Source organism: Lynx rufus, unplaced genomic scaffold, assembly GCF_022079265.1.
Source record: "Lynx rufus isolate CCGP_SWC_20201006 ecotype Redwood Valley unplaced genomic scaffold, mLynRuf1.p SCAF_13, whole genome shotgun sequence".
NCBI classification, from domain to species: domain Eukaryota; kingdom Metazoa; phylum Chordata; class Mammalia; order Carnivora; family Felidae; genus Lynx; species Lynx rufus.
Window position 1 is genome coordinate 24,217,197 of NW_025814827.1, and position 14,830 is coordinate 24,232,026.

The following is a 14,830-nucleotide window of genomic DNA, read 5'->3' on the forward strand; positions in this document are numbered from 1 at the left end:
ATGTGGCTAAAAACCAAAAAACCAAACCAAATATGTAACAGCTGTGAAAGCAGTAACAGCCGAGAAGCACAGAAATCCCTACAGGTGGAGGGAATCTTGCCAGTCATCTTTGGCAGCCCTTTCATATTACCAGTCAGGAAAACAAGGCTCACAGAGAGAAGGGTAACTTGCCCAGATAGTCTGTGGAGAAATCACCAAATCATAGCCCGCTTGACCTCCAGTTTGTTGCTATTTTCCTCTAAGGAATCTGAATTTAAAGGGGGTTCCCTGACCATATAAACACTCATGTCATGAGATTATGACAGCTAAGGACCTGGTTCCCCTAAAGACAAGTTTTATGTTGGAATATTCATGGTACCAGAGAACATCTGAAACTTGTCAAGGGGGAACAGAATGCATCTCATCACTGGTTTATTGTAGCTGACAAAAACCGCACAGGATAAAGCATTAAATGACCATCTTCCCATGAATATAAATGCTGGTCTCTCATATTGTAGGATAACATGGCAAGAACAGACTGGGAAGTTCTTAAATTAAAGTTTGCATTGATCTGTTTCCCTCCTAACAAATCAAAGGCAAATGTTATCCTCAGATCTTTGGTGTCCGTGACATAAAGGATCCCTTGGGCAATGAAGGCGTTACCGGCCTTGGTCTTGGGGTATGTGGTATTAATGTGTTGCACCACAGAGAATGTCCTCTCATCCAACTGGGCGACAAGAATGCTTGAGCCATCCACACTTGAAGCATAGATAATCCAAAGACCCTTTTCATCCACAGCTAAATTGAAGTAAGTCTTGGAATTTGCAAAGAGGTATTTTCGATCAAAATACAGGGCATTTTCAAGTTTCAGAGTTTGGGATGTTTCTTTGCCAAATTCAAATCTGAAATGTGAAAAAGGTAGATATGAGTCAGCATTTTTGTGGACAATGGTAGGTTTTTTGTTTTTTGCTTTTTGTTTTTGTTTTGCCTCCTCTATTAAACTGGAATGGGGCTTGGGATTCTGCATTTCTAAATTCTAGGTCTACTGGTTTACCCACAATGCTCTGCATACCAAGGATGTAAAGGATGCCGACTACATCTAAAGTGTCCACCTTCGTGCCACGTGCCCCAGGAAAATTCCTTACCCTCATGACTCCTCAGTTGTTTGCCGACCTCCTGAAATGCCCTAAGATTCTTAGATCTGCAAGGGGCCTTAAAAAATGATCTAGTCCAGTCTTTTCATTTTACACATGAGAAAGTGACTAGCCCAGGAATATGAGTAAGTAGCCAGAGTTAGAATTTAGGTTTTCTAACTGCAATTTTGGGGGTTCTTCCTCTACCCCATGCTGGAATTTTTACGACAATAATGTCACAGTGGTCTAAATGAAGAAGAAAGTTGTCAGCTGAGAAGAAACGTAGCCAAGTCAAGGCCATGCAGTTTTCTTGTCAGGAAAGTGACTGGATAAATTCAGCTACAGCATGGAATCCCATGCCCTCAGCTCCTGGAGGCTGTCTGACCAGGCAGACTCCAAATCCAGACCATATCTAAAAGTTGATTATGATTCAAAAGTTACCTAATTCCAGGAATGAAAATTCACGAACGTTAAGCTAAATGAGAAGAAAAACACAAGAGGGTGCCATTGAGCAGGAGAAGAAATAGGGGAAGCATGAATCTGCAGATATGCGGTGGAGCCTAAACTAACAAACTTGGAGTCAACCAAGAGACCCTGAGGTAAGTGTGAGAGACACCAGAGAAAATAAGGCCTTGAGAACAGCCTGCCTGCCCACCTCTGCTTCTTCCTCTGAATGTCTGGAGCTCAGAACTGCCAATCAGTCCATCAGTACCGTTGGTCTGGTACCTAGCAGCTGCATTTCTTGAGGAGGCCTGTCCCCTCACAGGAAAAACAGGGTCTTATTCCAGCCTGCCTGCCCCCGGGCCCCGCCTGTGGCCTGGCATAGAGCAGGCCAAAGTAGTGTGTCAGACACACATAGCTTCGTTAGAAGACACTCTTGGAGAGGCAATCCTCTTTCTGGGGCTCACTCATCCTGGAACTCCCTTACCACCCTCATCCCTATGTAAAAACAGTGCTGTGGCAGTAGGGAGCTGCAGAATTAAATGAGGAGAAATGTCATGGGAAGGAATGTGTCTGGGGAGTACTGGCTTCTGAACAGGAGGTGGGTTGGTTGTTGTTTGCTGTTAACACAAGACTCTGCCCAATGAGGTAGCCAGGGAGATATGGAAATGATGGGGAGGCCTGGGAGAAGGAGATGAGAGGGGGAGGAGGAGATGCTTCCAGCCACAGCTGACATGTGTCCCACCCCCATCCTCACCCACACTCAATGCCAGCAAGGTTGTTGCGATTGGACCTCACCAAGTGGAGGAAGGCTGTGAGGGCAAGGGAAGAGGGACCCAGCCCTCTCTCAGGTCCTTATCTCTTGTTTTGGATGACTAGGACCATGGCTTTCATAATACTGGAATTATTTCAGATAAGGGTACAGCTGGAGAGCTGCAGACCACAGGAGGTGGTGTCTTGTCTGAGGCCATGGAGTGAGTAGGAGAAGTTGGAACCTGACTTGAGCTCCCTACTCTCTTCATTTCCCAAGATGCCCTGCCTCGGCCCGAAACCTGATTTCTTCTTGAGCCACAAAGACAAAATTTTAGCAATTCTTTTGGGGAGTCAGGAAGACATGGCTGCCACCCCGAGCACAGCTTACCCAGGTGACCACTTTCCTTCCCCTTGGTAAGCAGAGAGGAAGACAGGTGGCAGGTGGCCTGGCAAGGGCTCCATCAAGCTGACAGATCAATCTGAACGCAAAGTTCCCTGGCTTTGCACTGTCATCCTTAGTCTTCAATGATCTCAGCTGGGACATGAAATTCTTCACACCCAAAGTTTTTCAGAAACTTTGAGTGTGTGTGAACCTTCCTGGCTAGGGAGAGCTAGGTTCTGGCTGCTTCTTTTCTCAAAGGATGACAAAGCTGCAGCCCTAATCACACCAGGTCTACTTCTCTCTGGCTCTGACCTTAGTCTTGGTGTCCCAAGCAGCAATGTTGCAGATCCCAGGTCAGGGCTGGGTCATGGGGCTCACTCACTGTTTCCTGTGGTTCAGTCAGAAAACCCTGACTGACCTCTGTGTGCCAGGCTCTGGGGACAGGAAGATGATGGCACCATAGTCCCAAACCCTAAGTAGCTCTCAGATTACTAAAGCACCACACAGGTGCTGTCTGGGATGCGGAAAGACAGCTGTGACCCAAATGACTCACCTCACTATGGTGTTGGAGCCTCCTTTGTGGTAGTAGAGACAGTTGTTGTGAACGGCATGCCCGCAGCCATGGAAATAATATGGGAGATGCACGAGAGTGTAACTGCCATTCAACAGGGAGGGTTGGTCTTTGAATTCCTTCACCCTGATGCCTGCAGGGGGAAAGCCAGGGAGAGGCAATCACAGCTTGGGAGTGAGTCAGGGGAGAGAGTTAGAAAGAGGGAACTTGAGAGTGAGGTGTCCTGCAAGGGTTCATGTCCAGGTTAGAGTCTCAGACTCCCAAACTCAAAGTCCAGTTTTCTTCTCTGGATTCCTAAACCATGCTTTAAAGGTAGGAGCCACAGAGTTGGCTTTACTCCTCCTAGGAAAACTGTATCACTCCCTCCCAGTATACCCTAGATTGTTTATAAAATCTATCAGACCGATACAGGCCTGTACTGGGAATAGCAAACACTTGGCACTTGGGCAGTCACCTCCTGCCTCCTCCTGCCACTGCTAATTCACAGTGTTCCTCTTTCCTTCTGAGCCAGCGTCCTTCTTGGCTGGCAACCCACGCAGTCACTACCCGCTGATCACTTGGCCCTGATGAAATGAAGCAGAGTGTCTCAGCTATCGCTCTGACCAGTGGATATGGTCAGACCCCTTCTGGAATGAGGCTACTGCTACCCTCACTGGCAATCCCTGACCACGTCCCTCTGGGGCAGTATAACTAGGGTCACGCTTAGATGCAGTGTGTCTGCAAGATGGCACTTCACCTTCTCCCCTGGGCTCTCTGTCCAACAGATATCTGAGAAAGATGGCCAAAAGCACTCTCCTTAAAGAAAGATGGACAGTGCACAAGAATTTGTCTGATATTTCTTCCACATTATGGTTTGGGGCTTTTTAAGACTGGAGTCATAATGATATTTGCTTCCTTCTGGATAAGCTAAGTTGGGAATACCCCGGTCATGTCCTTGTGACCTGAACTGCAAGGCTTGTCACCAGTGTGCTCAACTGAGAAAAGTGTTCTGCCCACTCATTTGTGCTGTCTGAAATAAAGGGCAGTTCTGTGACACCAGTCAGCAGGGATTTCAGACACACAGAGATAGAAGAAGCCTGAAGGCAGGCAACAGATTAAAGGCACAACTACCACAATGATGTGGGTCATTGTCAAGTGAAGGTACCTGAGAAATGTTCAGTCACCCAGATCCGCTCATCACTCTTGTTAGCAGACTCTCTTATCCACGTCCCAAATGTCTCTTTAACTTTCAGTACTTGTGTTGGATTTCCAATGGAAGCGATCATGGATTCTGTCAAAAGAGGAGAAAGGAAAGTCATTCACCTACCAATTATGACTTTAAGACATCCAATTTCTGAATTTCAAAACAAGATGCTTTGCCTCTGCACCTGCTTGCAGAGAATGGTGTTCCCCGCCTTTCTCATCAGCTTTTCCAACCAAGGTATCATCATTTGGTATGGCGCATGTCTCCCCTAAAACAACAACAACGGCAATGATCAGAGCCAATGCAGGCAGCGCAGTGAGACTCATGTAACTTTATTATTGGTGCTCTCCCCCACCTCATTCCAGACTCTAGTCCTATAAGCTTTCTTTATAATAGGTCTACCAAGTTTTTTGGTTGCTTGCTTTTAAGCAACAAGTCATATACTCCCAATTCCACACCCTCGCCCCTCACCTCCACCACTTGGTGCATTCCTAATATGCTTTCTAGGAGCACAGTTGCTGAAGTAATACAATCTCAAGAGGCTGTCAGTAAAAGGGAAAAAGTGGTCTGTCCAAGCCCTCAGAATTCTGGGGGGTTGGGGGGTGGGAAGAGACTTACTGATAATTTCCTGGCCCCTCTGGGCAGGTGGTAGGTATCACTGTCATGGATTGCATTTTCCAGGAAGGATTTTCACTTTCAGGGAAGATGATGGGTCCTCATGAGAGGGTGGCCCCCTTTACCCTGTCTTTCTGGATGCCAGAGGGAGGCATCACAGAAGAAGGAGCCCAGAGATGTTTGAACTCCCCCCCCACCACTTTCCACCTGTGTCTGCTTGAAGGTCTATGGGATGTAGGTCCTTGACAGGCGCCCAATTTATAGTTGGTTTGAAGCTATACCTAAGCAAGAAGCCATCAGGCCTGGGTTGTAATTGTTATCTTTAACAGACGGGCTTAATTCAGACCTTGGTGAAGAGGTGTCTTGGGGCAGCAGAAGTAGGACAGAGAAGGAGGGGAGGAATATACCAGTGTGAAGACAGGGAGTGGGTCGGCCGGGGAGAAGGACCTGGTCTGGGGCAGGCTGAAGCAAATCAGGCTTTCCAGAGAAGTTCAGGTCCACTTGCCTAGACAAATTCTAAGAGGTTCAAGTCACCTGTAGTTGCTAGATAGAAAGGATTACCTCCATTGTCCCAAGAGCAGCTCATGGAATAATCTGGAGAGATTTTTTTATTAGTAAAATAAAGGGCAGGACCCTCTGCAGTCTAAGCTTCTTTCTAGCAGGATGAGCCTATATTTGCCTCGAGTCCTCCTGTCCCCTGATGAAAGCAGTTTTGGGGAATCTGTTATGATTCCCCACTCCCCATGCAATTCTGCTGCCTCTGAGTTTCATCTGGACTTTCTACTAAGGAACTTGGGTTTCGTACAGGAAAGGGACAGAGAGACCCTCCTGTTCTTCATCTAAAGAAAAGGCTCTCATTAATTCATGTTGTACCAGCCTGCTTCTAAAGCTGTGGGGGCGGGAGGGAGCTTAAAGAAATGGAATTGGAGCAGGAGAGAAGGCCAAGTTCAGATGCAAGATGCCTGGCAACAGAGGACTCATTTCTAGGAGGCCGAGTGGGAGATTATGGCCTCTACTTTAAAGCAGTTTTCACAACTCTGAGGCCCAGCCCCTGCTCAGTAGGCAGGCCAGGCAGAGGCAGGTGTTGCTCCAGCACCCATGCCCTGGCTGACATAGTCTTTGGCAAATTGGGGCTCTGCAAAAGCTCAAGTCAGATTCCCCCTTCTTCCAGGCGAAGGTTCCTGTTCAGCTCATTCTCCAAGGGCAGCTGAACAAAGGGCTGAAACTAACAGAGGGGGTGGTGCTGAGCCCCGGGCCGAGGGGGGCAGCTCGGCCCTGAGGCTGTGATTTCTAACTAACTGCTGGGCAGAATCATAATCAGGCTGCATTGACTGAGGGGTGGGGTGGGGGTGACATCTTTGAAAGCACTGATTTGCCCACTTTGACAGCTGAAAGCCTTCCTAAAAGACCAGGGCACCAAACAGAACTAAAGACCATGTAGGAAAGCAGCAGGGAAGCCCACAGCAAATGTGAAAGAAACTCCAGTCGGTATCCTCCTCTCTGCCACTGACATGATGCCATCAAGTGGTGCCTTCTCGTGGCCTGACCAGGAGTCAGTCCCGGGTCACCACTCTGGGAAGAAGTTCTAGCATCACCTTAGAAGTATTTTCTATTTATATGGCCCTTGATTTCTAATTAGCTTTCAATCCTATGGCCACCTCTGTCACAGATTGGCCGACAGACAAGTCCTCTTGGCCTGCCAGAGATCAGGCGTCCCTTGCCCTGGGTTGGCTTAGTCTCAATGTGTGGATTTCCATCTCTGAAAGGAAGATGCTCTAAGAGAAGGACTTTAGAGGCAGGCAGACATGGGTTTGAATCCAAGCTCTGTCACTTACTAATTGAGTGACCTTGGGTAAGCTACAATAGCTCCTTAGCATTTCAGTTTTGTGTCTATAATTTGGTGGCAATACCGATTCCTATATCATTTTGTGAACCAAGTACTTAGCACTGTGCCCTACATGTGGTTAGCACACAAAGCTTTGCGGTGGTGAGGGCAGAGCTGTAGTACTGTGGGGAGTTAACCAATCTGAACCTCCCCCTCGACTCCCCAGCATCAGTCAAGCCCTTCACGTTCCCAGAGTAAATAGCTTAGCCTTTGAGACCCTTTCAGGGGAAAGGGATGGTGAATTTGGCAAAGAAGAAGAATAGACTGGTGACAGATGAGGGGAGAGTGATGAGGAAGGGTGTGGGAGGCCAATTCTAAACCTGCTACCAGTTCTCCCCTGGGGCAGACTGCCCAAGCCATTTGCATGTTGCAAGGGGGAATCTCTAGCTTTCGGCAAAATTTCCCTCTGTTTAAAAAATCTGGTTGCAAAGCCTGGGTAAAGCCCGAGAGTTGGGGATCATTAGCTGAAGGGGTAGGTTCTCTGGGGCAGGGGCTGGTAACCTGGGCACTGGCCATTGAACATGTTTGGCTGCCGTAGGCCTTTAGATCTTCTGCTTCCGGGGGGTCCTGGGGGACCTGGAGGGCCTGGGGGCCCAGGTGGGCCAGGCGGGCCAGGTGGGCCTTGGTCACCTTTGGCACCTGGAGAGAGAGAAAGGGGTGCAGGGAGAGAGATTGATTCAAGAGCCATAAACAGAGATGGGTTTCTCCCAGGGGAAAAGAGAATGAACAGCCCTGGGGAGGACTGATGAGCCCCCATTCCCAGGCATAATTGTATTCTAGCCCTGGCCGTCCAAAGTCGAGAAAGTTCCCATGGCAGATGTTGAGTTCCAACTATGTGCCAGGAACTGCACTAAGAAGTTTACACATCTCCTCCTCCATTGTTCTTCCCAACCGTTCTGTGAGACAGTATTAGTAGCCCCTCAGTGACCTCAGTCTCGGGGAAGTTCAGTGCTTTGCCCACGGTCACAACTGGGAACAGGCCTGCAACTTAACCTCAGGTATGTCTCACACCAAAGCTCATGCTCATGTCACTGGCCACGTTGAAGGATCTCAACCCTGACTGCTTATTAGAGTCACCTAGAGTCAGTCTAACACAATTCTACTGCTTGGACCCCATCCAGAACAGTTAGATCAAAATGGTGAGGAGATTGGTCATCTGTATTTTTTAAAACCTCCTAATATGCTGCCAGGTATGAGAAGCACTGCTCTGTGTGGTAGGAGAAATCAGGAGATCTTGCCCAGCCTGTGACCTTGGGCAGGCAGCTTAACCCTCTGAGCCTGTTTCTTTACTTCCAGACTGAGTCTCATCCTCCCTGTCCTGCCCTGTGATAACCCACTGAGGTCACTGGCGTGAGTGGGCAAGCCAGGGCCACAGAGGCTAGAGGCAGGTCCAAGCCCACTCAGAAAGGGGCAGAGATCTGTAGGCAGAGCAGACATGATCTGCCCTCATAGGCCTTGTCTGCTCTCTGACCAGGGAATACTCAGCTCTGCCTGGTCTCTGGAATTGGGGTACACTCAGTGATGTTGCTTTTCTGAATGGTTTGTCATCACCCCTCACTTGTTCAGTAGTATAGGGGAGTGCGGTGTTCTGGATGTGTAGATTCCCATACAAGTGTAGTATAACACGATCTCATATTTTCAAAGTTTATTCACGAGTCTATGATCCTGTCAAGATACTTCTTAAATTATATATATTTTGCATAGCAACCTCCCTGTGTATGAAACAAAGCATGCTAAACATAACTTGAGCTTTCCTTGATGCTTTGGTCCTAGCACAGTGCCTGGCAAAGAGTAAGTGCTCAACAAATTTTGAGTGGCTAGATGGGTGACTGATTCAGGGTCATTATTCTTGAACATCTATCATCCTAGCTTCTTGAGGATAGATGTCCTGTCTTACTCATTTTCACATTCATATTCTCAGCTACTACCAAAGTCTCTAATTCATAAATGGTATTCTTTGATATTCAAAAAGGTTTATTGACTACATTAATAGGATAGTTATGTCTCTGAAGTACTGTGCTTTTAAAATTCTTCTGCCCCTTCCTCGTCCATGCCCATCAGCTGTCACCACCACCAAAATCTTTCCACCATGTGATTGTCCTTCTGGTTTGTTGTGCCTCTACCTCCCCACCCCACCCCAGATGCCATCCGTCTGCTTTGAACCTGGGCTGGAAGCCAGAAAAAGAAGATCGGCAACCGTGTCTGCCCAATTCTACATCCAAAAGCTGAGGATTAAGGTCTGAAGATGATCCTACCTCGATTGTGAAGAAAATGCCTGAGCTTTCTGTCAGTTTGTCCTCTGAGGTATCTTAAATTGCTTGCTTACTTGTCTTATTCTATATTGTGCTAGGCTTAATAAATATTTGGAAAAAGGAAGCTCCTGTCATCCTAATTCAATCTAATCATGATGTTTAGACCTGAATTATCTAAACTGTTTATGCTGAGATCTCAGATTTGGTCTCGCCAACCTTGGGGTAACATGCACAATTTTTTCCTTCTTGGAAGCACAGCACTCTAAAACATGCTGCAAAGCAGATGGGCACACAAAGTAGAAAAGGAGAGAAAACCTGTGCTGCCTCTGTACTAAAAACCAGGCTGGTTTGTGGGCCTGATCACCCTGGGAGACAGCCCAAGTACCAGCCACTTACCTGTGGGGAGCACATCATTGGACACATCCCCTTTGTCTCCTTTGTCCCCCTTTGGCCCTGGTGGGCCCTCATTTCCAGTCAAACCCAGCTCACCAGGGTCTCCCTTTTCCCCTGGAGTTCCTGTGGCTCCAGGTGGCCCTGAGGGGGGAAAAATAATTTATTAGCCTATAGCGCAAGAAACTCTGGTACACGACTTTGTGATATTGTACTTTGTATGTTTAAGATGAAGTGGCTTCAGTAGCCAAATGCAGAAGACTCTGTAACCATTTTAGGACAGCAGCATGATTATAAATTCATTGACAAATAGTATTTCCAGGTGGCTCTTCTGAATATTTTAGGGACATTTGCCTGAGCCAACAGGTTGAAGAGAGAGGAGTGGACCAGAAAGGGACAATCACAGCAAGGGCAGAAGGAAGGTAAGGCCTGATCAGAAGTTTGCCACGCAGGAAGAGCGGAGCACTCAGATGGGACTGTTCGGTGCTAGAAGGGTACGTGCATTACTTGGTTTATTCCTCACCACATACTGGAGTGGTGAGCCAGTAACATATCCTTACTGTCATTTCATAGAAGCTGGAACTCAGGCTTACAGTGGTTATCACTGATGCCACTAAGTGAGCAGGCAGAGATCTTCTGATTCCATCTCTGGTTCCTTTTCTGTGACACTTCAATGCAAAATGCTTTTAATCAAAATAGCAAAACAGGTAGAGTTGCTCTAGCACAAGCATGAAGAGGGATGATGATAGTGTGAACACGATGCTGTGTGTGAAATGTCTGCCTCTGTTCCTGGGGAGTCCTGACTATGGGAATTGCAGACCTGTCACTCACAGCTCAAAATAGGTAAGAATCTATGCAATGGCCCATCTCAGCACGGACTATGGAGAGTACAGCATTCTGATCCCTGAGAGAAAGGAAGCAAACTTGGTGCATAATATGATTACTATGCACTGCTGGCAGGTAGTTTCCAGATAGCAGCACCATTATTTGCATTGATCCTCCCTCCAGATTTTAAAATCTGGACCCACTTCCTACCAGCCCCATAGGATCCCAACAGAACTATCTCAAGAGAATCAGAGGATTAGGGATTGGAAGGCACCTCAGAGGTGACTCGGAGTAACCTCCCATCCTACCCTAAAAGCCCCTCTGCACTATCTGATAGGCCCTTCCCAAAAGTCCTGTCAGCAATGGGGAAGTTATTACATCACATCATATCACAGATCGTACTGGAATACTCTGCATTGCCATCAAAGGCAGTATCCCCCCAAAACCTACAGCTGCAGTTCTTGGCACCTTTTCTTTATGCTGGGAAGTGATAAATGTTCAATGTGGTTTTTGCTCTTCCAGCTACGGACCGCCCCAAGGAAGACAGCAGTGTGCTCAAGAACCTTAAAGTACTGATCACTGTTACACAACACAGTGAGCAGAGAAACATCTGCTGGATTTCAACCAACCATAAAAACCACACCTGCACGAAAGCCATGAAATTCAGCTGTGGCAGAGGGAGTAGGAGGCGCCGGCTTGCCTGCCTCTGCCAGTGGTGATGTCGGGTGGGCATCATGCACTGGGACGCCCAATTCCCAGTGAAGAGCTGGGAACACAGTGGAAGAGGATGTGAACAAGAGTAGGGGCAGCCCTTCCGTTGTGGGCACTTGCTCTGCTATGGATTCCGTCACACAGATGGCAAACCAAGCCCACTGGGGGGGGGGGTAGGGCATGGCTCATCATGCATCTCTCACAACAGCTCTGAAAACCCACGGTTCTGGGTCATCCCTGCCCACAGTCATTAGGACATCTTGCTGGAAAGTGGTTCACTCACTTAAGAAGAGCCTTTAATCAGTGACCTCTGCACACGAAGACGTCCTTTTGTCAGTATTTTAAATAGGCAATTTGGCACATTATCTGAAGGACGCAAAAGACTAGAACGTTGCCATAGAGTCTGGCCAGCACATTGCACCAAGCGTAACTGATAACCTTCTAAAGGTTTCACATGACCCCGATTCAGCAATGCTCAGGGAAATGGTATTTTCTAGTTATTTCAGGGTTTTCTTTTTCAGGCATTTATTCAAAGAGCCTTACTGCATCAGCATCCAGTTTCCCCTTCTTTGCCTTTATTCCTTCCTTGTATGTCTTTTCTTTTCCTTCTCTAAAAGGCCACATATGAATCAGGAAAACGTTCATACTGGGGGCGCCTGGGTGGCTCAGTCGGTTGAGTGTCCGACTTCGGCTCAGGTCATGATCTCATGGTCTGTGGGTTCGAGCCCCGCATCGGGCTCTGGGCTGAGGCTCAGAGCCTGTGCTCAGAGCCTGGAGCCTGCTTTGGATTCTGTGTCTCCCTCTCTCTCTGACCCTCCCCCGTTCATGCTCTGTCTCTCTCTGTCTCAAAAATAAACATTAAAAAAATTAAAAAAAAAAAAAGAAAACGTTCATACCGTAAGGCAGCTGTTGTAATGCTGCCCCCACAGGGGTGAGTACACAAAACCAAAGATCTTAAAGACCTCTGCTTAAGAATATATTTTGATTTGGGGCGACTGGGTAGCTCAGTCGGTTGAGCGTCTGACTTCGGCTCAGGTCATGATCTCACGGTTGGTGAGTTCGGGCCCCACATCAGGCTCTGTGCTGACAGCTTGGAGCCCAGAGCCTGTTCAGATTCTGTGTCTTTCTCTCTCTCTGCCCCTCCCCCCCACACACCCTGTCTCTCTCTGCCTCTCAAAAATAAAGAAAACTTATTTTAAAAAATTAAAAAAAGAATGTGTTTTGATTCTTAGCTGGGTGTGCATGATCATTTTTAAGTTTTCCTTCTGAAAGGGTGGGGGATGCTTTGTCTCTACACAGCGTTTCTCTTACAACCAATGCCTCCGACAAAGTTTCCTCTCGTCCCACCTTGGCCGTGCCCTGGCCATGCCACGTCAGAAGTACAGCACCACCTAACCGCATTCACCATCAGAGGCGCCGTGAGTGGCACTTTCCAGCCTGGCCAGCCTCAGCAGTGCACAGCAATGCTGTTCCACTGTGTAGCCTGGCCCCTGACATGGTGTGTCCCGTGATTTCTGGCGGGCTTGAGTCAGCACATTCTGCAGAGAAGAGAGGCCAGCTTCTTGCCTGACTCACATGCTGCAAGTGTCTCTCTGCTATTTTCCTTCTCCGGTGGTGCCCACGCAAAACAAACTGTCTCACCAGCTTTAGAGTTTGGGGTTGTGTGATGTCCCTGGGGTCAACGCCAGCATCTTCACGGCAGGGGGTGAGGGAGGACGGCTTATTTCTGGCAGAACCATCTGTCACTGACTGAGGCAGGGAGGCACAAGGGGGCCAGAGGGTGTCACAGGAAACCCAGTCCCAAGATGAAGAGGAGAGCATTTATTTCTGTTTTATGAGGATTCCATTTTTCAAGACGACAATGCAGTATTAACTCTTAATGAGAAAGTGAGAGACAGATGGAAAAAAAGAAAATGCTTGGTTTTGAGGCAAGAGAATGTCAGACTTCATCAAAGATGTTAGTTGCAAAATTGACAACATTTAAGACCCTTTAGGTCTCTCTCTCCAAACCTCAGTCAGCACTTTCAAATGAATACTGGCATTTCAACTTAGATTTCCTTTTGGATTAAAATCAAGTTTTGGAAACAACAGCTAATACTAATATAGTACTTAGTATGTGTCAGGCCCTGTTCTAAGCACTACATATATATGTCTCATTTAATCTTATAAATGACATTGAGGTTGATACTGCTATTGTCCCCGTTTTACAGATGAGGACACTGGCACAGAGTGATTAAGCAACTTGCCCAAGGACACACAGCTAGTAAGTAGAAGAGCCAGAGCCCAAACCTGGCCCATGCCATCAGCTCCATGCTATTCCATCGTTGTTCAGCCAAGGGCGGAATCTGAGGGTTATCTCTGCTACTTCAGTCTCCTGGAAACAGTGGTTCTAGATCCCTTTCCTCTGGTTTCATCAGGTTTCTCATCTTCTCAAGAGCCTACAGAGGCCCCCCGCTGCCTCCTGCAGACATGATCCTGCCTGGGTCCCCACTAGCATCCAGGGGCAGTCTCACTAATAGTCTCTCTGGGCTCAGTCTTCCTGTTCCCCCATGCAACGCCCTCCCCAGCTCCGCTCTAATTACTTCTGAGATATTGATCACAGTTCTCTCTCTTGTTCCTTACACTTAGCCCTACTACACAACCCATCTTCTACACAGGGCCCTATTTGTCCATTGTTTGCACAGGAAAGTTCAGCTTTCTCTTCTGGCAGTATTACCTGCTGTGCAGTGGAAAGCAGTCTTCAAATCTGAACAACCAGCTTTTGAGTATCTGCCGTGTGTAAGATACATCCTCTCTTTCAACTGGATGGGAAGCTATTATGGAGGGAGCTATGCTCTATTCTTCTCATTCATGCACACACGTATGCATGCACGCCTGTATACTTCATTCATCAATTCTTTATTGAGCCTCACCTGGGCCTGGCAGAGAGCTGTGCCAAATAATAGAATATATAAGACATGGTCTCTCCTTCAGAGACAAGCACGGAAGAAGACGATTTAAAAACTGGAAACCATGTAGGACTTGTGGGAACCCACCCTCCTCAGTGTACAGGTGAGACCAAGGCAAGGCCCTATGGTACAGTGACCTGTCCAAGGCCTCAGAGCCAGTCGAGGACAGAGGCAGATGCTCCTGGGACTCATTCCACTGCACTCCTCTGCCTGAAAGCAGGGCAGGAAATAAGAGGCACAAAGCCAACTCTGTCTCCCTGCCAGGTTATTACGCACTGAACTGCATGTTCTTGCACGTGTCCTGCAGACTTCTTTGAAGGACTGGCCACCTTCTGGCCCTCACAGTAAGACTCGGCATCAGGCTCAGGCCCAAGGGGGTGAGCAGCCCTGTGTCCTTCAGTAATTAATGGCACAGCTCCCACTCTGTGGTACCTCTGGTGACGCCGCTCTCACAACTCGGGGCCACCCCCTCCATCCTGGAAGTTCAGCGTGGTCCTGTTTAAGAGGCAGGGTCCAGGAGTCAGAGAGACCTGGTTTCAGGTCCTGCCTCCTCCAATTCTTACCTTTTTGACATTGGACAAGTTATGCCTGTTCGTTTCAACAATGACATTATTGCCCCACTTCTCCGGGTGTTCCAGGCCCTGGAGGTTAGGACTAAGCAGACAGACATGGCTTGACCGTCATGGACCTCACATTCTCCCTAGGGAATCAGATCATCGGTGCATTGACAAGCAAATGCAAGGAATTTTGGGGGAGGGATAT

The 14,830-nt window shown here is 47.8% G+C and overlaps 1 protein-coding gene across 1 annotated transcript in view; it reads right to left on the reverse strand.

The window, feature by feature from the left end:
- Positions 1-403: 403 nt before the first annotated feature.
- GLDN (gliomedin) overlaps positions 404-14,830 on the reverse strand; it is a 59,035-nt gene continuing 44,608 nt past the window's right edge. The window contains exons 5-10 of the mRNA XM_047074711.1: positions 9,591-9,728; positions 7,444-7,581; positions 4,627-4,710; positions 4,404-4,529; positions 3,242-3,392; positions 404-881 (exon numbers count right to left, since the gene is read on the reverse strand). Of these exons, the coding sequence (XP_046930667.1) occupies positions 404-881; positions 3,242-3,392; positions 4,404-4,529; positions 4,627-4,710; positions 7,444-7,581; positions 9,591-9,728 (1,115 nt within the window). The remainder of the gene's footprint in view (positions 882-3,241; positions 3,393-4,403; positions 4,530-4,626; positions 4,711-7,443; positions 7,582-9,590; positions 9,729-14,830) is intronic.